The following is a 25,181-nucleotide window of genomic DNA, read 5'->3' as shown; positions in this document are numbered from 1 at the left end:
GGAACAGTGAGAATAATGATTTCCATGGTAGAAACCTTTCTAGGGCCCACACGGATATTTTTTTGTTATCCATTCATAAGATCAAACAGACATGGATGAAAGGAAAACGCACTCAAGCCCTAAAATTATATCGTAAAATATATGGAAGAATTGGATAAAATTCATAAATCACGGTGGGCCCCACAGAGTATCTCATGAAATGTATGGAAGAATTGGATAAAATACATAAATCACGGTGGGCCCCACAGAGTTTACTCAGTACGCAGTTGGCTTCCTATGACCAGGTGTTGCTCCTGCTTCAGGCGGCGGGCGCTTCAGAGAACCAGGTGCTACTAACTTTGGATGAACACCTTATATAGTTCTCCCTCTTACAATATAATATATGATAACATTACAGGCGTTTGGATCGTAAGTTACTTGTGCCGCAAGTAGCTTATCTTGGCTTCTACTTTTTGGCCAACCTTTAATATCCACCGTCTATTATGTGAGCTCAACTTGTCCACCATCCTTCCTATGAGCCCAACTTTTGATGTGGACCTTTCGACATGTTAGGCACACCTCGGCCCTACCTTCAATGTGAACTATCCATCTTGTGGGGCCTACCTTGAATGTGGGCTATCCATCATGCAGGGAAAATTGGATGTGGGCCATCCATCATGTTGGCTCACCTTAAGGGTGGACCGTCCATCATGCATGGCCCAACTTTGAAGCGAGCCGTCCATCAAGCGGGGCCCACCTCCAATGTTGGTCATTCATTATTAGGGGCTGACCTTTGATGTGAATTGTCCTCATGCAGGCCTCACCATGATATGAGTCATCTATCACGTGGGACCCACCTTGATGTGGTCATCCATCATGTGGGGCCACCATCAAAATAAATTGTTCATCATGTGGGGCCCACCTTCAATGTCCACTGCCCATCATGTGGAGCCCACTTTTGATGTGGACTGTCAGTCGTGCCAGCTCCACCTTTGATGTGGGTCATCCATCATGTGGGGCCGGCCTTGAATGTAGGCTATTCATCATTAGGGGCTGACCTTTGATGTGGATCATCCATTATGTGGGGCCCATCTTGATTTGGGTCATCCATCGCATGAAGCGCACCTTCAAAGTGGGTCACCCATCATGCAGGGCCTGCTTTGGATGTAGGCCATTCATCATTAGGGACCCAGTTTTGATGTGGACAATCCATTGTGCGGGCTCACCTTAATGTGGTCATTGAAATTTGATATGAACCGTCCATCATGTGGGCGGATCTATAACTTCTAAAATTTTTTTATCACATTCAATTATAACTTCTAAGTTATAATTCCAACAATTGAGATCGCCGGATCTATAACTTGATTTGCACATGTTGGATTGAGAATGGATAGTTATGTTCGAACAAATTAGGTACATGATTAGACAAGATATAGATTTTAAATGTACTGGAGCATATACCAAAGTCCATAAAGTAGTGAAACATCATAATAGTCTCTCCTAAAACCCCAAGTCGTTGCTTTCCAAAAAAAAAAACCCTAACTCCTTATAAATAAGATTTTATCCCAGAAGCAAATGACAAAAAAAAAGAAAAAAGAAAAAGCCACTAATGCCGCTTAGAGAGGGGTGAAAAGGGGAGATGAGATAATCCTCTTCCTCCTTCCTGGTGTCCACACGGACCACACCTCTACACATATGGTTAACTGTGCATGCCCTAATCCCACTTTAGGATTTTTGTGTGAAAGCTTTCCTCCTTTTTTTCATCTGGAATAGACCTGAGAGAGGAATTTTTTACTTTGGGAATGGTATTCCATGTGCTGTTCACCCGATGAGAGGGCTGGCCTGATTTTGAAGATAGACAGGCCGTCAAGAACTGTTTGATGAATGTCCAGGATCCAGCACACGTGTGAGCATGTGTTTGGCACTTGAACATGGCCATTCCAGACATCACAGGAACACCATACACTGAAACAGTATGTTGCGTTGCGTCACATGCCCTCCTCTCGCATGCCAGAACAGTAATCCAAACTATCTGATCCATGGGCCCGGTGGATGGGCCAAACCCAAAAATAACACTGCATAGATAGCCCCAAACATCTCGTTTTGTGGTCACCGAGACACAAGCTTCTAAAAGGAAATAAATGCAACAATGGTTAAATATCCAAAATTCATCAAGAACATGCCTATCAATCATGCAGTTATGGTGACCTGATCAATCCAATTTTCTGCTTATACACCATCTGCTCTAGGGCCTACAATTTCAATGGTTTGGATTGAGGTATGTGTATGTCACATGTACAGTTATTATATGCATAAGGTATGCCATATTTGGCAAAAAAAAAAAAAAACATAAAAATACCTCCTGATGATTGTAAATTCCAATTTTTTTTTAATAGGTAGAGCCGCTTCATTAGGGCAGGAAATATCCCTTAATCTAGGTTTCCTTCTAATCAGGCTTGAAAACTGCATAGTCAGACATTTGAACTCTGAATTGCAGGGGACCCGCCAAAATCCAATGTGGGGGAGGCACAGGGCCCACCAGAATTCTGGTTAGAGAAAATCTAGACCAGGGAAACTACCCAACAAGACAAGCCTATGCTCTCATCACCATAGAAACTAAAAAGAAAATGAATTATACATTGGCTATTTTACATCTGTGTGACTAAAGGACAAAAAAGAAATAATAACATACTCGGTTTTGCCACGAGAGATAAGATGCTGCCTAGATCACATGCCCGAGCCCCAGCTCATCTTCAATGTCGTCACCCTCTTCGAAGAGCTTTAGAAATCGTGCCTGTTCTTGTTCCCTCTTCTTCCTCAGCCAGTATCTGTAGGCAGCTACCACTCCTATAATGGATACGGTAGAAACAAATGCGCTGATCAGTATCACTAAAACCACATGCATCCCCTTATCATCACCACCCTTATCATTCGATCTTGAAGCTTTGGCTAAACCTGCAAAGCGCAAAGTAGGACGTAAATACAGCAATAGTTCAAGCCAGATCACCATCATGACCATCATCATAGCTTTCTGCCAGCTGTTTGTGCCCGGCTTAGGATCCTGTTTAACTAATCATTCCTGTCTAAGAACGATATCCATATGTAAAATTCAAAACATTTGTGTCCATCTTTCTTGGGTTGGGTTAAAGATTCAGGTTCAGATGCTTGTGAACTTAAATTGGATGGACACATGATTCAAAGCATTCATCTGGAGCCAAGGAGGTTAATCATTCAGATATGCATGAATGTGATTTCAAGCTAGATACATCCATACTAGTTGAAACAATGGATCCCTTTTAGCGTAGGTTGAAAATTCAGCCATGCATATGATTTGGAACATTCATGAGGTGTAGATGCTTTTTGAGTAGATTAATCATTCAGATATGCAAAGTGAATGTTAAGCTTGAGGCATACATGCAAGTTAAATCATTAGTGTGGATCCTTTTCATGTGGGTTGAACATTCGGAGAGTTTTGCTAAGCCCACACGTGTGAGCAAGTCAACTAATGCACCCATCACATGCCAGTGTAGCAAACAGATGCAATATCCAAGCCATCCATCAGAAAGGTGCCATTTTGTAGATTCCCAGTACAAAGAATTAGGTCAGTCCACAAGTCAGGTGGGCCACTGTTTACTGAATAAATGTACGATTGTAAAACCAAAAAACAAAACAAACAAACAAAGGGGCCCAAGTTTCCAACCTGTCTGCCCATTTCCAATATCATGGCACACCTAATGAGTGGACCACCTTTATCTTTAGGCAATAGCATCTACCAAGTAAGGTCCACATGATGGATGGCTTGGATGTTTTACCTGTGTGCCAGTCTGGCATATGCAGAGACATGTGCTTTAACTGACTTGCACATGCGTGTGGGCTTAGCAAAGTTCATAATCAGATATGCATAAATGTGAATTATGTATAACGCTGAACATCCACATGGATACTTTTTGGTGGGTTAAATAAAAAGATATGCATGCAGGGGAATTTAAGCTGGATGAATAAAACTCAAAACATTCATGTGGATCCCTTTTGAACAAAAAATAAATAAAAATGTTTCAAGGGTTTTATGTGGATCCTTTTCAGGTGGAATAAACATCCAGATGTGCATTTGGAGCATATGAACACATTCTGCACCTTGATGAAGAAATTTCTTTCACGTGAAAATCTAGAAATCCACCACAAAAGCCTCAAACTTGTGCAGCTTGAATTTCTCTATATTCCCGATCAGCAAGTTCTCTTAGGTAGTGTTTGGCTGTTCTGCCAAATCGTCATTGGAGCTTAATTTGCTACCCGCATTTAACATGCTAGCCTTTTCTCACTCTTTCCATCCCAAATAAACCAGGAAGATTAGATCTTATCTTAACCACAAACTGTCACAAACATGTTATGTTGGTTTTGGGAAATACAAACCACCAAGTTATTTATTCCATCCAAGACAAGCATGAAGACAAGCATGATTTCATTGGATATCACATGAAGGAAAAGCTCTTAAACAAATGATAGGAGTCAGAGCATCTCAAACTCGAAGCAGCAAAAAGAAAATTTGTCTTAGTAGATTGGGACCACACTCCTCGTGATGCTAGCCCGAGTACTGCATGGGTACAGTAGCAGAATGGCATGGATTTCACAGTTGAAATTCAGTAATGGACTTTGACACCCATTTTGAAGGGTCCGGGTAACATAGACCCAGCTTAGAGGCATTATGTGCTTGCTTGATCAAATGAAACAGCATTTTTACTGTATGACCCAACAATGGTGCCCATTTTTCAGTAATTCACACCATTGATTTGATGGGACCCATCACCGGCCATACCACTATATCTCTACTACTAAATAATCTTCGCCACCCATTGAAAATGGATGGATATAGCAAATGGTCCACACTTAATAGGAGGATTATTTGATGGGGAAGACTATTGTAGTATGTTGCATCCACCATGGGACCCACCATATCCACCATATCATCATCATCAACATCATCATAGCCTTTCTCCCAGCAATTTGTGGCTGGCTTTTAACTGGTGGATTGACAAAAGTTTAATGAACAGCCAGCCACCAGACATTGACCTTCTTTTATCTAGGCTTCAGAATGGACCATGTGTTTGGATAGCCAAAATTGGCCCCACATACAAGTTTGTTGAGTTGAGCAAACACTGGTCAAGTATTTTTGCAATTGTTTTCCAATATTTAATGTAAAATACCATGCAATTCTCAGATGCATGAACCATGCTAGATAGAAAGATGGAAGATAAAAAGCACCACTCCAGATAATGTATTTGCAGCAAAAAGGAAAATTGGTAACTGCAGAAACACTCACCAGATACACATTGAGGGCAGGAAAGAGTAGCATTGAATTCCTTCTCCTTAGAACGCAGATATATGCCATCTGGAGCCACAAAATCATCAGGACAAAGCTCCCATTCATCAAATACATCATCTGATTTTATGCTGTCCTTCTCATACAACCCACACCGCTTGCATTTGTCATTTGGAAGCTCTGTCAGAGGCTGCAAATAAAAACATTGAATTTCAATATTAACACATGATCAAAGCATCTAAGAAATCAAAATTTTCACAGGTTGAAGAACAAGATATACAACAACTGGCATAAGCTCGTAAAACAACTTGCAAGCAAGATGGGGAAAGTTGTTTCGACTGGCTCAGTTAGATGATCATATCATCCAAGAGCAAGGCCTAACTTATTAAAGCACATCCCTGCCCAGGGCATTCATGCATCATAATTGAGTCCACATCGGGAACCTACATGCTGCCACATGTGCCAACTTGGCAAACCTGTTCAAGATCAGGACAGCTCATCATGGGGTTCAAGGCACCAGGCAAACACCCGAGGTAAACACCTTGCCCGAGGTCCAGGCAAGGCACAACAGACCCAAAACACCTAGGTGTGCGCCAAGAATAGCTTTGACTGCATGATTCTACACTCAAGAAAAATAAAAGGAACATAAATTATTAAAGTTTTGTTATATGTTTTTTAAGGTAAATTTCTTGAAAGAAAAATTAAAGGAAAGCAAAGAATCCTTTAACACTATTACACATATATTACTTCTCTTAATGCATTTCGATGGAAATTGATGATTTATGAATTTTTGCTTTTTTATCTATATTTTTAGAAAATCAGAAAAAATCTTATGACAAGTATGTGCTGTTCAACACAATTTGTGATACTAACGATTTTGAAAACATTAGATAAGACCACCAAGGTAATTCATTTCTCAAGGTGGCAATCTTGAGGACTTGGCAATGACTCCTGTTAGAAGTTAGAAGCTTACTGATGCGGACACAAGCACATTCAAGGTGTACCAACGAAGAAAGAGCCAACCACAAGTGCCGTCCTTGTGGATAGGCGACTATTGAGGAGCTGAAGACCTTTCACATGTGATTGGACATATAGAAGACCCCACTCAGGGAAAACACATGTGAAGGAAGATTGGAGAAAGAAGACTGAGCGCCCAAACTTTCTCGTACTTATGTTATTTGCGCGTTTTTGACTTAGTTAGGGGTCTTTTAGTAATTTTATGTCTTTATTTACTTATCCTAGGGATATTTTAGTAATTTTATGTCTTTATTTGCTTATTTAAGTGGGCTAAAGCTCTAAACTCGAATTTTTAACTATTGATTAATGAAAAGCAAACCTTTGGTTGCCTCCTTCCTCTCTTCTCTCTAATGGTGCTTCTTCTCTTCTCTTGATCTTCTTCTCCTAATTTCTTCTTGTGCCCCTCCAACTTCTTCAAGATAATAATTTTCTTCATTCTACTTTCCAGTTTTGGCTAATCCTTCTTCGATCAAAATCTTGAGAACCGATCTAAACCCTAAACCCCCAAATTCTCAAATCCCTAATCCGAGAAACTTCTTGGTTCTTCGGACTAGTGATCTTCGTTGATCGATTGGGTGCGACCATGCAAGATCGGGATGTCTCATCCCTCGCCGGATCCAACCCAAGTAGTAATTGAATTCCATAATCCATGGTTGTGGTGATGGCCCGCTCTATTGCATATTTCCTTTATGATTTTCTCAGTTATGATGATTACTGTTAGAATTTTAGATCATTTATTCCTTTTATTTCCACTGTTTAATTGTGTCCATGAGCATGCATCATAATTAGGGCTATCCTGCGTCAAATTTGGTATCAAAGCCTAGGCTTGCATGGTTTTTGTCTAGATCAAGTTATCAAATTAGGGTTTTGATTTTTAGGTTTAACTTAGGAAAGTTCCAGGTTTAGAAAGTTTTCAATTTTAGAAACTTTCCAATTTTAGAAAGTTCCTAATCTGGAAAAATTTCCAGATTTGAGTTGTTTCCTGTTTCAACTTAATTGTGTCAGTTCATAGTAGTTTTGCATTCATCGCATTCATCTTGAGAGTCATAACACCTAGTAGTCTAGTTAGGTAGAGTTTGGTTCAAGTCTTCATTGTATGCCCACAAGAAGAGGTAGAGGTTTCGGACTTCAACCTACCATGAATAACGAGCAGTTATCTGAGCAACTTGCTCAATTGATACAAAAGATAACCGCCCTAGAAGCGGGTCAAAGACGTGAGTTTGTCCGCCTTGAGAACCAAATTACCACTACCATGACTAAGGTAGAGCAACTAGAGGCGTCCCAAAAGGAAAATCCCGCTATAGGGAAAGATGCGCACTCCCAAGTGGAAGGAATCATTGAAGAACGCGCTGCCACGCGTGGTGGTAGTAAGGATAGAGATCGTGGTAACGGTCGTGGTGTGGTGCGAGAGGCACGAGCCACATGTGGTCATCAAGACCGCTATGATCCAGATGAGCATGCGATGAAGAGTGTGAGAGTTGAGGCCCCGAGTTTTGATGGGCGCTTGGATCCCAAGGCGTTCCTTGACTGGGTTGCTGACATGGACCACTACTTTGAGTGGTATGGCATGTTGGAAAACCGTCAAATGCGGTTTGCTAAGATGAAGCTTGTGGGTCAAGCCAAGCTCTTCTGGACTAACACCGAGCATAGGATAGAGAGAGTTGGTAGAGCCCCTATCACACATTGGTATGAGATGAAAGAGAAGTTGAAGGAGAAGTACCTTCCTCTCTCATACCGTCAGAAGCTCCTTGACCAATGGCAATCCTTACGCCAAGGGTCAATGCCTGCCGCTGACTACATCGCTAAATTTGAAGAGTATGTGATGCGATGTGATATCCGAGAAGACTCTCTAGTAACGCTCTCGCGTTTCAAGAGAGGCCTTTGTGCGGATCTTCAGCGCGAGTTTATTACTCGGCCCTTAACGGACTTAGATGAAGCATATCAAGTCGTGCAGGAGTTAGAGCAATATCTGAAGGCTCCTGTCGTTCGTCGTTTTGAGTCCCGAGACTCCAGTGCTAAATCTAGTTCCCAAGGAACTAGACCTAATATTGGTAGTCAACCTAGGGCACAGGCGACCATTCCGTCTAGGCCTAGGGAGGACAAGGGCAAAGGGGTTCTTGGTGCCGGCCTAGTAACATGAGCCAAGTGAGGTGCTATGAGTGTGGCAACCTTGGCCACATGTCTAATCAGTGTCCTACGAAGAGCCGTGGGAGAGCCTTAGTTATACGCGAGCCCCACAAGGGTGGAGATGACCAGGGTGATTATGAAGTTGAAGAGTATCACCCTGAAGGACTTACTGATGAAGAAGAAGTGGATGGAGAAGCAACGCTTGCAGTAGTCAGGCGTGTGTTAGCTCAGTCTAGAAGTAATGCTGACTGGCGTCGAAATACTATCTTCTACACTACTGCCAAGTGTGGTGAAAAGAATTGTAAGGTGATAGTGGACAGTGGAAGTTGTCAGAATGTGATTTCCACTAGCACTTTAGATCGCTTAAAACTGAAATCCACATCTCATCCAGACTCGTATAAAGTTTCTTGGGTTAACAAGACATCCCTACCTGTCACCCAGCAATGTCTAGTCCCTATCGAGTTTGGGTCATACAAAGAGTCCCTGTGGTGTGATGTTTTACCTATGGATGTGAGACATGTTATCCTAGGTAGACCGTGGCTATTCGATAATGATGTCACGATCTTTGGCCGTTCGAATGCATGTACTTTTATGTATAATGGTAAAAATATCAAACTTAATCCCATGCCACCTGAGAATACACTAGGGAAGAAGAAGGATGAGAAGGCAAGTGAGCCTAGAGAAATGGGAAAATCCAAACCTAAGTCTTTACATATAAGCAGCCAAGAGAGTTTGAAAAAGAGGCTAAGGAGGATTCTATAGTGTATGCTCTTGTGGCTAGAGAAATTACACCTAAGGTTCCATCAGAGTTGCCCCGTGAGGTGACCTCGGTCCTGAAGGAATACAGTGATGTATTTCCTGAAGACTTACCGAATCAGTTGCCACCTATGAGGGACATACAGCATGCCATTGATCTTGTCCCAGGGTCTACTCTACCGAACCTTCCTCACTACAGGATGAACGCTGCAGCGCATGCAGAGTTGAAGAAGCAAGTTGATGAGCTTCTGCAAAAGGGTTTCATCCAAAAGAGTATGAGCCCGTGTGCCGTGCCTGCATTGTTGACGCCAAAGAGAGACGGCACGTGGCGCATGTGTGTGGACAGCCATGCCATAAACAAAATTACTGTCAAGTATAGGTTCCCTATACCTAGACTTGATGATATGCTTGACATGATGGCCAGGTCCACTATATTCTCTAAGATAGACCTCAAGAGTGGATATCACCAAATTCTGAGTGGATATCACCAAATTCGTATATGCCCAGGAGATGAGTGGAAGACGGCGTTTAAGACGAAAGATGGGTTGTATGAGTGGTTGGTCATGCCCTTCGGCTTGACTAACGCACCCAGTACTTTCATGCGGGTGATGACACAAACTTTGAGGCCGTTCATGGAAAAATTCCTAGTGGTGTACTTTGACGATATTCTTATTTATAGTACCACTAAGGAATCACACCTTGAACATTTAAAGAAGGTCTGTAGTGTCCTTAGGAAGGAAAAGTTGTACGCTAATCTTAAGAAATGTGCATTCATGTCTAACCAAGTTGTGTTCTTAGGATTTATAGTGTCATCTGAAGGGATGCGCGCAGACCCTGAAAAAGTCAGGGCCATAGTTGAGTGGCCAGAACCAAGGAACATTCATGAGGTGCGAAGTTTTCACGGCCTAACAACTTTTTATCGTCGGTTCATTAGGGGTTTTAGCACGATCATGACTCCCATTACCGAGTGCATGAAAAAGGGAGAGTTCATGTGGTCTAAAGCCGCCGTCAAGGCTTTTAAAGAAATTAAGGGCGACATGGTGGAAGCTCCTGTCATGCGTCTACCTGACTTTTCTAAAGTCTTTGTAGTAGCGTGCGATGCGTCTGGTGTCGATATAGGTGGAGTGTTGAGTCAAGAAGGACACCCAGTGGCCTATTTCAGTGAGAAACTGAATGAGGCAAAACAAAAATACTCCACTTACGACAAAGAATTTTATGCGGTAGTGCAATCCCTGAGACATTGGTGACACTACCTCCTACCGCAAGAATTCGTTTTGTTTTCTGACCATGAGGCTTTGAGATATTTGCATTCTCAGAAGAAACTCAACCTAAGGCATGCCAAGTGGGTAGCGTTTCTTCAGGAATATTCGTTTGTTTTGAAACACAAGGCCGGGGTTGAAAACAAACTAGCGGATGCCCTTAGTAGGAGAGTGGCGTTGCTCAACTCCTTGAGTGTAGAGGTAGTCGGATTTGAGCAACTGAAAGATGAATACCCCATATGTCCTGATTTTGGGGGTACTTACACGTCGCTCTCTAGTGACCAGCATATTATGGGTGAATATGTTCTTAAAGATGGCTTTCTTTTCAAGGGAGACGGACTTTATATTCCCCGTATGTCCCTTCGTGAATTCCTCATCTGGAAGCTTCATTCAGGAGGGATAGCTGGCCATTTTGGTCGTGATAAGACCATTGCCCTCGTGGAAGATCGTTTCCATTGGCAAAGCCTCAAGCGAGACGTAGCCAAAGTTTTAGGGCAGTGTTGAACATGTCAGCTGGCAAAGCAAAGAAAGAAAAATACCGGGCTGTACATGCCATTGCCAGTGCCACATGCTCCGTGGCAGGACATTAGTATGGACTTCGTGCTCAGGCTTCCCAAGACTATAAAAAAACACGATTCCGTTTTTATCGTTGTGGACCGTTTTTCTAAAATGGCGCATTTCCTCCCATGTTCGAAGACGTCAGATGCGTCTCATGTTGCTCGTCTTTTTTTTTATGATGTGGTGTCTCCATGGGTTACCTAAAACCATAGTGTCTGATCGTGATGTTCGATTTACTAGCTATTTTTGGAAGACACTGTGGCACATTGTGGGAACTCGTTTGCAATTTTCTACTGCTTACCACCCACAAACAGATGGTCAAATTGAAGTGGTGAACCGTAGCCTTGGAAATCTTCTACGTTGTCTAGTGGGTGAACATGTTAAGGCTTGGGACCTAATTTTACCAACTGTTGAACTTGCTTATAATGGGTCAGTTAATAGATCTACAGGGTTGAGTCCTTTTGAAATTGTAAGTGGTTATAAACCTAGAATGCCCACAGATCTCTTACCTATGTCTGTTACCCAAAGGTCTTCTGAGTCAGCCGATACATTCGCACGCCATATTCATGATTTGCATACACATATTAGACAGCGGTTAAATAAGAGCAATGATGATTATAAAGTTTCAGCTGATTCTCATCGTAGAGTGCAAGAATTTCAAGAAGGAGACTGTAATGGTGCAAATAAGGCCAGAGCGATTCTCTCAAGGATCTGCAAAGAAATTACAAGCGCGTAGTACTGGACCATTCAAGATATTACAAAAGGTTGGGTCCAACGCGTATCGGGTTGACCTTCCACCTGAAATGAGCATTAATCCAACTTTTAATGTGGAAGATCTAGTTCGTGCCCACACTCCCATTGTTGATACATCGTCCCTTTCATGGCCTTTTTCTGAGTTTGCTACCCAACCCCTTCCACCCCCTTCTCCACCCATTACCCATAAAGAAGCAATTGAGGAAATCTTGGATGACGAGATAGTATCCACGAGAGATGGGGGTTTCCAAAGGTATCTTGTCAAATGGAAGAACAAACCATCGTCTGAATCTACGTGGCTATCGGGCGACGCATTGCAGGATATTGATCCAGATCTACTCGAGCGCTACAAAAGTTTCAACTCGTCGAAGTCGAGTTTTTCTCACCCGAGGGGAATTGATGCGGACACAAGCACATTCAAGGTGTACCAACGAAGAAAGCGCCAACCACAAGTGCCGTCCTTGTAGATAGGCGACTAATGAGGAGCTGAAGACCTTTCACATGTGATTGGACATATAGAAGACCCCACTCAGGGAAGACACATGTGAAGGAAGATTGAAGAAAGAAGACTGAGCGCCCAAACTTTCTCGTACTTATGTTATTTGCGCGTTTTTGACTTAGTTAGGGGTCTTTTAGTAATTTTATGAGTTTATTTGCTTATCCTAGGAATATTTTAGTAATTTTATGTCTTTATTTGCTTATTTAAGTGGGCTAAAGCCCTAAACTCAAATTTTTAACTATTGATTAATGAAAAGCAAACCTTTGGTTGCCTCCTTCCTCTCTTCTCTCTAATGGTGCTTCTTCTCTTCCCTTGATCTTCTTCTCATAATTTCTTCTTGTGCCCCTCCAACTTCTTCAAGGTAATAATTTTCTTCCTTCTATTTTTCAGTTTTGGCTAATCCTTCTTCGATCAAAATCTTAAGAACTGATCTAAACCCTAAACCCCCAAATTCTCAAATCCCTAATCCGAGAAACTTCTTGGTTCTTCAAACTAGTGATCTTCGTTGATCAATTGGGTGTGACCATGCAAGATCGGGAGGTCTCATCCCTCGCCGGATCCAACCCAAGTAGTAATTGAATTCCATAATCCATGGTTGTGGTGATGGCCCGCTCCATTGCATGTTTCCTTTATGATTTTCTCCGTTATGATGATTACTGTTAGAATTTTAGATCATTTATTCCTTTTATTTCCGCTGTTTAATTGTGTCCATGAGCATGCATCATAATTAGGGCTGTCCTGCGTCACTTACCCACCATGATGTATGTGACTACATTCATGCTATCCATCCATATTGAAAGCTCATTTTTTGGATCATGCAGATCCAAATCTCAGATGGGCCATAGTATAAGAAAAAGTGGTAAATGACTGTTAAAAATTTCTTGCAAGCTACAAAAGCTTTGGATTAAGATGATATTTGTGTGGTCTCTTCATCTATGTGTTTTTTTACCTTATCAACAGGTTGGTAAATAAACATTTTAATTGAATCCATGAAGATTTTAATGGTAGGGATTCAACCATGATTGTTTCATAAGGGCAAATGTATCAAATTAACATATTCCAAACATTTCAGAGGTTAGTTAACAAACAGGTTGGCTAGATTCAATACTAGGTTTTCAACTTCAAATTCAGACTTTAGATTCAGATTTCAGATTTAGACTTCAGATTCAGATTTTAGATTCAGACTTCGAACTTCAGATTTAACAAACAGCCCTCAAAGCCCTGGGATTGATGGAATGCATCAAGCTAGGTTCTTTAAATAATTGGAATCGTAACACACTCCAACCCTGCTAAGCCTTCCACACATCATACCCATTAGACATAAGTCTAGCATATATGCCCGGTCTCAGAAACCACCCATCATCGGGTACACTGCATTTTCCAGCAATAACATTCCTCCAATGAGCATTTGGCTCCTCACCCAACCTCCACCACCATTTGCTTAAGAGAGCCCAATCTCTCTTCCAAACCTCCTTCCAATTTGTAACACAACACACCCTTCGGAAAGAAAAAATCTCTGAAACAGCTCAACTTCTTATGCCACTGTTGCATAAATCTTGAAAAGCGAGACGAAGTAAACTGGGAGGTTTGACAGTGCAACTTTGATGTGTGGTCCATCCTCCCAGCCCCCCAAGAGAGAGAGAGAGAGAGAGAGAGAGAGAGACTAATGTAGGGGCATTTTCACACCGGGCTCAAGTGGGCTTGCCTGTGGGATGCGGGGACACACTCGGGGTGGTTGACCCATGTGATTTGGGGCCCACGGGGGAGGTCTTGTGTTCGAGACTCCGCACCGGGGGTGATTAATGCACATTTCACACCGGGCTCGAGTGGGGTAGCCCGTGGGATGCGGGGACACACTCAGGGTGGGCAGCCCTTGTGATTTGAGGCCCATGAAGGGGGTTCGGCCGAGGTCCTAACCCATGCAATGTGGGGCCTGGGCTATAAGATAAAGGGATTAATTCGCCATACTCTAACAGTTCAAGCTTTTAGAGCAAGTGATTAATTGTCCTGCATCAGAGACGTTCCTTTCCACCTCACTAAAGTGCAAGGAAAACATACATACTTGCATGCTGCAACCCATAAGAGCATCCAGACACTCATGGGCCCCACCATGATGTATGTATTATCCACGTCGTCCATTCATTTTGCCAGATCATTGTAGTGCATGAACCCAAAAATGAGGCAGATCCAAAGCTCAAGTGGACCACACCACAAGAAGCAATGCGGATTGAACGCCTACCATTGAAAACTTCTTGTGGGCCACAAAGTTTTTCGATCAAGCTAATAGTTGTCTTTTCCCTTTGTCCATGTCTGTGTGACCTAATGAACAGGTTGGATGGTAAATAAACATCATGGTGGACCCTAGTAAGATTTCAACCATAGGCATCATTATCCTAACGGCTTCATGTGATACAGTCTGCTTGAGCTTTGGATCAGCCTATTTTTGGGCTCATGCCCTAAAATAAATTGGAAAAAATGAACGGATTGTGTGGATAAATCATATACATCATGTTGGCATCAACATAATTCAACAACATATATACAGTACAGACATGGTGCTCCGTTCTACACAATCTGAGTCCCCCTCCAGGACTAGGTCCGTACGAGTAGGGGCAAGGTGCACGGTGCAATCCGCATCATTGGGACTCGAAACTATGCCATGTATACCATTTCTTACTGCCTGTGTATCAGCAAGCGAGCGCGAAATCGGAGAAGCCACCAAGGTTGGTGAATCCGAGGGCTCCACAATGATGTATGTGCTTTATATCCACCTTGTCCATCGATTTTTTTTCAGCTCATTTTAGGGCAGGAGTCAAAAAAATGATGGAGATCCAAATCTCAGGAGGATCACACCTACAAAAACAGTGGTGATTGAATGCCTATGATTAAAAACTTCTTAGCAGCCAAAAAAGTTTTGGATCAAGTTGATACTTGTGTTTTTACTTCATCGATGTCTTGTGAGCTTATCAATAGTTTGGATGGCAAATAAAAATTATGGTGGGCCCTAAGAAGTTTTTAATTGTGAACGTTCAATCACCACTTTTTCATGTGGTGTGGTCCACCTAAGATTCATATTTGCCTCATTTTTGGGCTCATGCACTAAAATGATCTGGCAAAATGAATGGATGGCGTGGATAAATGAGGCAGATCCATTTTTGCTTTATATCCACACCTTGATGTATTTGTTATATATCCATGCTAACCATCAAGTGAAAAACTATGTGAAGAACTATGTGGGCCCCACCTTGATGTATTTGCTTTATATCCACAGAGGCCATCTCATTCTTGGGCATGGGCCCAAAAATGAAGCGAATCTGAATCTCAATGGACCACACCACAGGAAAAAGTGGTGATTGAACGTTCACCATTAAAAACTTCTTAGGGCCCACCGTAATGTTTATTTGTCATCCAAACTATTGATAAGCTCACAAGAACTCGATGAAGTAAAAACACACGTATCATCTTGATCCAAAACTTTTGTGACCCTCAAGAAGTTTTTAATGATGGGCATTCAATCACCCACAGTTTCTGGTGGAGTGATCCACCTGAGATTTGGATCTCCATTTTTTATTTTTTATTTTTATTTTCAACTCATGCCCTAAAATGAGCTGAAAAAAATATATTGATGGGGTGGATATAAAGCACATATACATCACTATGGAACACCGACCTCGATGGCCAAATCCACCGATTCTGCACCCACTTGCTGATACATGTGGCATAGTTCCAAGTCTCAAGGACACGGATTGCATCATGCCCCTACCTGTACGAACTCGGTCCTCACAGAGGACTCGGATTGTGTAAAACAGAGCACCACGTCCGTACTGTATATACGTGACACAATTATGTGGACGCCACCATGGTGTATATGATTTATCGCAGTCCATTCATTTTCCACATTATTTTAGGGTGGACCAAACAAAAGGAAGCAGTTACGATAATGAGACCTACGGTTTAAACCTTACTAGGGCCCACCGTGATGTTTATTTGCCATCCAACCTGTCCATTAGGTCACGACATGGACAAAGGGATAACACAAATATCAGTGATCCAAAACTTTTGTGGACCCTAGAAAGTTTTCAAAGGTAGGTGTTCAATCCCCACTGCTTCTTGTGGTGTGGTCAACTTGAGCTTTGGATCTGCCTCATTTTTGGGCTCATGCACTAAAATGATCTAGCAAAATGAATGGACAGCGTAGATAAAACACATCATGGTGGGGCCCACGGTTCCACACATCATGGTGGCAAAAATGTGGACGCCACCATGATGTATGGTGATTTATCCATGCAGTCCATTTATTTTTCCAGATTTTTGGGGGGCATGAGCCCAAAAATAAGCATATCCAAAGATCAAGTGGACCACACCATAGGAAGCAGTTAGGATAATGATGCCTATGGTTGAAACCTTACTAGGCCCTCTGTGATGTTTATTTGCCATACAATCTGTTCATTAGGTCACACAGACATGGACGAATGGAAAATACAAATATCGGCTTGATTCAAAACTTATGTGGCCCCCAGGAAGTTTTCAATGGTAGGCGTTCAATCCCCACCGCTTCCTGTGGTGTGGTCCACTTGAGCATTGGGTATGCCTCCTTTTTAGGCTCATGCACTAAAATGATCTTGCAAAATGAATGGACGGCATCGATAAAACACACATCATGGTGGGGCCCAACTCTTCATTGGTTGTGAAGTTCGCCACAACACTCTTCCCAAGACGTACTGGCAAAACTTCAAAGCATCTAAGGCTACCTTTCATGCTAGCAACCTGATCCAAAGACACTTCACATAAAATGAGGGTACCATTCGTGAACTGAAGATGAGTGACTGACATTTTCCCCATTTGCAAAAAAGAGTAGGCATGGAACTCATTTCACTTTCGAAGGAATTACTCGAGTATTGTCGAAATCAATGTAACTTTCTTTCATAGAAGGGGAACCAATGAACTATTTGTATGCATCTAAGAGAAGGCAAGAATCAACAAGCAAGAGCAAGAAAGAATTCCATGATAGAGGAATTATGTGATCCACAGAGGCATGGATGGTGTCCCGGGCATTGAGTCCATACAAGTGGGCCCATGGTTTACTGAGGGTTAAAGCCCTTAGCTCAATGGTAGCCAGTCTTCGCATCAACATTGAGGCCTCAGATTCAAGGCCCTAACCCACAGTTAATGATCCAGACACTTGATTTTATGGAGCCCACCATCCATGGAAGTGCACCAAAAAACTCTCAGATGAGGCAATTGTAACCCTCTGATCGATGACCTGCAAATAAACAGTTGAGAAAAATAGACAATGAAACTATTCATCCAACAAGGATGATTAGCCAGGATCCTGCAATGGGGGAGATATTGAGCATGGTCCACCAACAGAGGGGCCTATCAGATTAACAGTCTGGATCACCGAACCATGAAACTTTATTGTAGAAACTCAATTTCGGAGGGCAGTACACATGCCCTCTGTTGGAGCATTATATGATTCCTCTTCCATGATAAGCCTATGCAACAGTCTTTCCTAGATTTCACCCAGTTACTTGTGCTATAAATAAATCAATAAAAAGAAACACGTGTTGAAATAAAATTAAAACAATGACTATCAATTTTAAGTTGCCTACAAAATGTACATGGTACACACAAACCTGCCAAGATTCTGCACCCTTGAAAGTATATAAAAATTGTGTTTTCTTCACATCCGGTAAAACAGTCTTGTTCTCCCCTTTACAATGAAAATAAACCGTTGGTTCGCTAACCAGCCATTCATGAGTATTAAAAAGCATAATTGACTCAAGTGTTACAATCTTTGATGAAAAAGTTCCTGCAAAAGGGATTATATGTCATTACTAATTGACTTTTTGGCAAAATAAATAACACTGACATACTCCGCCCCTAACCTTCCAAAAGTTGTAATGAAATCATTAAGAATGCAAAACCAAAGTTTTTTTTTTTTTTTTTTTTGGTTGAATTCTAAGGCCAAAGAATTATCACAGATGTTACATGATGATTTATTCAATGAGACATGTTAAAACCATGAACAGGTTGGTTGAATTATTCTCAAAGGAAATCCATCAAATATAAGTCCCTCTACATTAAGAAAATAATAATAATAATAAAAAAAGAAGAAGAAGATGGCAACAAGTGCTGAATGGAATAGGGAGCTCATTTTTTTATTGCATGTCCATGCTTCGAAACAATTAGTTATTTGCAGTTGAATTTACAAAACAAAATATGATTTCAGGAGAGGAAGCATGATGGAGCTCTGGTTAGTGTTTTCTAACAACATAGCCAAAGTGGACTGTGAACTAACTAGAAAAACATGACATAACATACAGCATAAGGGCCTGTTTTGACACACCTTCCAAAACCCCTTTCAAGGCAAACCAAGGTTTTTTTATGTTCCAAATATCGGCGATATTGTCAGTATCACCATGTCGGCGATACTGAAACCCCAATATATCTCCAGATTTCTAAGTTTCCCCAATATCTTGACAATAATACCACCGAGATCGATATCTTAGTGTATCATTGATATCTCACCCGCTCCCTCTTCGTATAAATAGCAAATGTCAATAATATCAACAAAATTTTCACTGATACAATTTGATTTGTGGAATTGACAACAGGAAAGTGCGTAAATGCTCAAAAAAATCCCCCAAAAAAAAAGCCAAAGAAAACCAAGTTTTTTTTAATCAAGATCTAAGTGGAGCTGGAAGGGGATTTCGGCACCTCATCTTCCTTCCTTTTGATCGAAACTCCCATTTGGGGGAGAAATCACCAATCAAAAACTTAGTGAGCTGGAATTGTGAATAAAATAAAAAATAGGAAATTCAATTTTTATTTTTAGAAATTTTTTTGGGGATCTGGTTGGGGACTAGATTTCAACCACTCTCCAGTTTTTTAGAATCAAATCCCTAATTTTGGAGAGAAAATTTAAGAAGGGGAAAAACATGTGTAAATACAATGAAATTTATAAATAAATAACAGAAAATTCAAATTTCTTAAGGAGTTTTTTTGGGGATCTAGTTGAGTGGATTTCGACCGCTCTACAATTTTTTTAGAATCAAACCCTATTTTTTTTTTTTTTTTTTTTATTATATGTCACTCTAAAATTTATGTTAAAATACCATATATATATATATATATATATATTTATATATATATATATATATATATAAATTTTGATTTTTTTTTAAGGAATATTTTTGAGGATCTAGTTGGGGAGTGGATTTCGACTCTTCCATTTTTTTTAATTTTAATTATTTAAATTTCCAAAATTGTAAAAATAAATAAATAAATGAATAAATAAAATAAAATAAAAATTGTTTTATTTAAAAAAATCAACTTCTTTTTCTTCTTTTTTTTGTTTTCTTTTTATTTCTTCTTTTTTATGGTTCAAATGGTAGCATTTGGAAATCAGTTGGATGGATGGATCATCATGCATGTGTATGTATGTATTTATGTATGCATGCATGCATGCTTGTATGCATGGATCGTTAGATCAATGGGTGGTTGGATGGATGGATGGATGGATGTGTTTATATGTGCATGTTTGTGTGTACGTATCTATGCGTGGATGGATGGTTGTTGGTTGGATGGATCATGTATGTGTGGATGGATGGATGGATGGATGTATTTTTGGATGCATGCATTGATGGATGGATGGATGGATGGATGGATAGATGGATGGATTTTTGTAGGTATGCATTGATAGATGGACAGATAGACATGTAAGGATGTATTTTTGTATGTGTGCATGCATGGATGTATTTTTGTATGCATGCATTGATGGATAGATGGATGGATGGATGGATTTTTGTACGTATGCATTGATTGATGGATGGATAGACATGTAAGGATGTACGGATGTATGTGTGCATGCATGGATGGATAGATGTATGACCATTTTTTAAATTTAGAAACAGCTTTAAGTGATTATTATGTTCCTAATGATATGATTGGTATGAAATGAAGTCATTTTGGTTGTCGTTACACTATTTTTTTACAACAGCAACCTTGTAGGCCCCCGTTAAACGGAAAGTCATTATGCATGCATCTTTTTTCACAATTAGTTGATTCCTAAATATGTAAATATGTGTATTTTAGCATCTCCTAAGGTTTCACTAAAAAATTTGCACCATTTTCCCCATGTTTCCAAAGTTTCCTTCAGTCAGCAATACATTTCCGGGAATTGGCAATATTATCAGCGATATCAATACTTGTTTCCATATCCTGGCTAGTGAAACTTGTAACGATACCAAGACTATGAACACTTAATTCTGGATGCACTTTCCAAGCCCCCATTTCATCATCACGCTCAATAAAATAGGCGCTAAAATGCCGACTGAATGAAAACCAATCTGATTGGTTTTTGTTGAGTCGACCAAAAAAGCAGGCTTGAAACCCCCTTTCGTGCAAGTGCATCCAAACAGGCCCTAAATCGTTTGAAGTGTGAGGTAACCAATCTTCTTCAAGTATTGATTTTGATACTGTCACTAAATGACATTAGCATGCATGGTTCTTTTTGCCATCTAAATTGGTTCGTGCACAGATGCTATGGTTCTTTTTGTTATTATCAATTAACTCTTTATTGATCTATCAGTACATTAGGTCTGCTACCCATACGTAGACACATACATAGAGCAGTTTTTATGGAAGTGTTTACTTTGCGGCTTTGCCCCTGGTATTAAACCATGGCAAACCATCCCTTGTAGACTGGCATGGTGCAAAAATCACACTTGTCAGGAGCTCCTAACCATCTCAGTATGATTTAGAATTTTTTAGGTCCATTGCTCCAAACTTGTGACCATCCAAGATCAAAGACAACGACCCATACAAAATTAGGTTCCGTGAGTCGGATTCCCTTATAAATCATAATACATTTGGTAATCCTGTAGAGCCTACTGTCAACACATTCACCTAAGCCTAGTAGGGTCCACATGCATCATGGCCACATCACTTATTCTGGCTATCTTATAAAATTCCCCGTTCAGCTTCATTGGTACCCCAGTCACATAAAACTCCAAAGGCTCATCTCCACTTCATCCACACAGCTTTAATTCTATGAGCAACATCCTTCTTAATCTCTGCGCCCTCCTAAATTATCAGCCCAAGTTATAAAAAATGGCCATTTTGGTGTACTTTGTTAGCAATCTTAACTAATTCCTCATTTCCACTCCTATTGTTACTAAAATTGCACTCCATATACTCTGTTTGAGGTCCGACTAACTTAAAAACTTTTAGATTCTAAAGTATCCCTCCATGGTTCCATTTTTGCGTTTACCCCCTCGGCCCCTCCCTCATCCTGTCAATCAAAACTGCCATTTGCAAAAATCATACAACACAAACTATTGCCATAAATGCCTCCCTAACATGTCCATAACCAGTGCAAAAATATAAGGGCTCAATCCCGACCCCTGGTGTAAGCCTATGGTAATTGAAAACTCACTTCTCTCCACTAGTAGTCCTCTAATTTGTTATGCTCCCACGATTTAAATATCAATAATATGGACCAATACTATCGATATCCATTTGAACGATATGATATAGGGGGAGTTTTTAAAACTCCCCCATGTCCCACGATATATTGCATCATATCACAATATATTGATGATATACCAATACAATGCAATATGTTATCAAATCCACCCTTTAAAACTCTCACATGTCGTCAATGCATGCGATATGTATCGACGACATGAGACGACATCACCCTTCCACTTGAAAAAATAAAAAATAATTTAAAAAAAAAAGATAATCACTAAAAATATTTTTTCAAAGGTATCGCTAAATTTTAATTTACTTATTTTTTTATTTTTTTTATTTTTTTTTTCGGGGGGGGGGGGCGGGAAGTAGTTTTCTAAGAGAACTTTGACAACTCCTTTTGAGTTGTTTGGAGGGTGAACATGATTTGGGTGGAGAAATTAAGATCAGATGGTGGAAATGGGCCATAGCCCATTTGATGAGTTTTTTATTTCAAATGATTTTACTTGTTAAACTTATTTAGGATTAATAGAACTTAGTAATCCATGACTCCACATATTTTGCTTGAACATTCATGGAATTTTACATTTGATATTCGAATTTGGGAAAAGACGGATGAATCATAGTACCAACATATGGGCGTACTTTTCCAATTCATAGAGAAGTACCAACAACACCATAAAGATTGCCTAATTTGCTATCATTTTGCTATGATCCAAGCACAATATTGCTGATTCATGGAGCAGCAATCTTATGACCACCCTAGTGAAGACAGAGACAATGACTTTGAACCACCTTATAACTCTATGTGAGTTTGATGCATAAATGTAATGACGATTGGGGGTACATATGTACTTCTACTTCTTCTTTTTTTTACTTTTGGATGTATTGTTTGTGTTTCATGCCTGTATTTATCATTTATGAATGATATGAACTCATTTTTTATATAATTACATCACTTTTGTCAAACATCACTTAGTTTAAGACCTTATACAAAGGAAACTTATTATACGTACACTTGTTTGCTGTGATCTTCTGAGTATTAAGTTTGTAATCATGTCTCTTTCAACATCTCCTAAACCTTCATTGAAAATTTCCATCAGTTTCCCAATGTTTCCCTCAAACACCAATACATTCCCTGATACATGCAATATTCCTATGCAATATCGATATGATTATGTATCCAAAGGTTACAATACATGCATCGATACCGATATTTAAATCACTGACCACTCTCCCTCATGCATATCCTTAATCATGTCAATATATCCTCTTGAGACTCCATCCTTTCCCAACAAGCGCCACATTATGCTTTTCTAAGTCAACAAAGACCATTTGACTATCCTTCCTCATCAGTTGTATAAATAGGAAAATGGCTTGAATGAGCACAAAAGGGTGAAACAATATGCAAATAAACAAAGGCATAAAGGGAGTGAGAGGTGGGTGGTGTTATCTTCCTCGGGCTCCCAACATCAAGTCTACAAACTGTCAATACAATCTTAGCAATCACGAAAATTAGCCCGCAAATATTATAGGCAGTTGAAGATATACAAAAGATCGGGATTGTGGCATACAAGTTCACATGTCAGATCTCAAGGAGGAAGTAGGGATTACGTCATTCTACTTGCAAAATTGCCAGGCATGAAAGGAGAGCGATCCATTTAATAAAAGCCCAGATTATCCTAGATTATTTGATCATCAAAAGGGAAAATCATTCAGTCGCTGAACTCTTGGTGCAATTGACCGGTTCTTCCTCTAATGACACTAGTTGGGAGTTCATGTGTGAGTTTCAAGATAATTTTCCACAATTAAACCTCATTTTCAAGGTTGTTTCAAGGGGGGAGGTATGTTAGCTTGATAATCTTAAATAAATGTGTATAGGTATGGTTTACATGGAGTTCCTATATCAAGCATATTTAGGTTGATGAGGGATTATCATTATCTTGTGAAATCTTGGGATTATGAATTATGATAAGAGTTTATCATCTAAGGAGGAGGTGACGGGGCATTGTGAAATCTATATAGGTCTATGAAGTAATAAATAAGGTATTCTAAACTCAATATCTATATGATTGGCTTGCTATTTTGAGAGATCATGATTCAAAGAAATGAAATAAGGCCACGATTCCCATGTTTGCACTTATTAGTGTTTCGATGTTCTTCCCTCCAGAGAAGAAACAAACTACTCCATCCTCATGAGAATTTCCAAAGGATTTGCTTTTATTGGGACAAACAGAATGGCTCACATCATCATAAACATGCCAAGCACATGGAATACAAAATGGAGACATGATAATTTCGAGCTACCAACTCATTCCAAAATCATGAGAAGGAAATCTTTACACCAATTTCATTTGAGGATTCGAGGAATTATATAATCCTCCACAATCATATGAAAGGTAAACTCAGGTTCTCGGTTTGTACAATCAGGGCCTGTAGTCAAATGATGCAATCAACTGATCTGATATCCACCAAACATAGTCCCTTTTCAGCTAAATGTGGGCCATTGTTGTATTTCTTTTTCTTCACTATTTACTTGCAAGCCGCAATTTGAAAGGTCACAGTTGTTCTATCAAGAAGATTCCATTGGCACATTCCATCCATGTCAATGCCTGGCTGATGAACGGTCTGGACCACCGAACCATGGGTCCCAGCTTTCCAGACTGACAACCCGAGTTTCACTGCTTGTCGTGAGGCTGGTCATTGAATAATTACTCTTTTTAAAATACCCTTTTCCAACTTTGGCAATACAATCCTACAAAAGTTGTACCGTTGTATTCCCAAAAGCAGAAAAAGAAGGGTGCATCGATCAAATTAGGCAGCTTTAAATTTCAAACGACTAGAAACAAAATCTTCCAAAGCTTCATCAATCGATACGTGAAAAGAGATGAAAAAATACCTGGAAGAAAGCATAGGAAGATCGCGCCAACGAGAAGACGAACAGGAAACGAAATTCGCTGCCGAGATTGGATCATCGTAACGCTAGTTGTCAGCTCGGGAGATCGGACGATCAGGTGCTTTCGATCCCGATCCTCGACCAGAGGAGATTGAGAAAGAAAGAGAGAGGAAGATATCGGATAATTTCGGACCCGATTCGAAGATGAGTTTTTTTGCTTTCCCTTCGTGAAAGGGTTTTGGGAGAAAATGGATTCTGGGATTTTGCTTCCGTCGGTGTGGAAATAAATGCGAGGACTGGTTCGCTTCTCGAACCGACTACTTCGCTGGCGTCGGGGAAAGGATTTCTTCTACAGTGCGTGCAGTGCGTGCTACACTACACAGTCGAAGGTGCGTCGCTGACTTGTTTGGGAAAATGGCAGCACATGTGGGATGGGTGCGTGCGAAAACGGATTGGCTACTCGCCTACTCCGCTGTCACCAGCCCCGTGCCTAGTGGTCGGTGCTCTGTGGGCCCCCATATGATGTGTATGTTTTTCATCCATTCC

At 40.5% G+C, this 25,181-nt stretch overlaps 1 protein-coding gene across 1 annotated transcript; it reads right to left on the bottom strand.

The window, feature by feature from the left end:
* Window positions 1-2,591: 2,591 nt before the first annotated feature.
* On the bottom strand, window positions 2,592-24,980 carry LOC131243548 (uncharacterized). Its single transcript, XM_058242981.1, has 4 exons — window positions 24,639-24,980; window positions 17,902-18,077; window positions 5,297-5,486; window positions 2,592-2,934 (listed from the first exon to the last, which is right to left on the bottom strand). Exons 1-4 carry the CDS (start codon window positions 24,712-24,714, stop codon window positions 2,702-2,704), a joined length of 675 nt encoding a protein of 224 aa, XP_058098964.1. The 5' UTR covers window positions 24,715-24,980; the 3' UTR covers window positions 2,592-2,701.
* Between the last annotated feature and the right edge of the window lie 201 nt (window positions 24,981-25,181).

This window comes from Magnolia sinica, chromosome 4 (assembly GCF_029962835.1).
Source record: "Magnolia sinica isolate HGM2019 chromosome 4, MsV1, whole genome shotgun sequence".
Lineage (NCBI taxonomy): Eukaryota > Viridiplantae > Streptophyta > Magnoliopsida > Magnoliales > Magnoliaceae > Magnolia > Magnolia sinica.
This window is presented reverse-complemented; position numbering and strand designations above follow the sequence as displayed.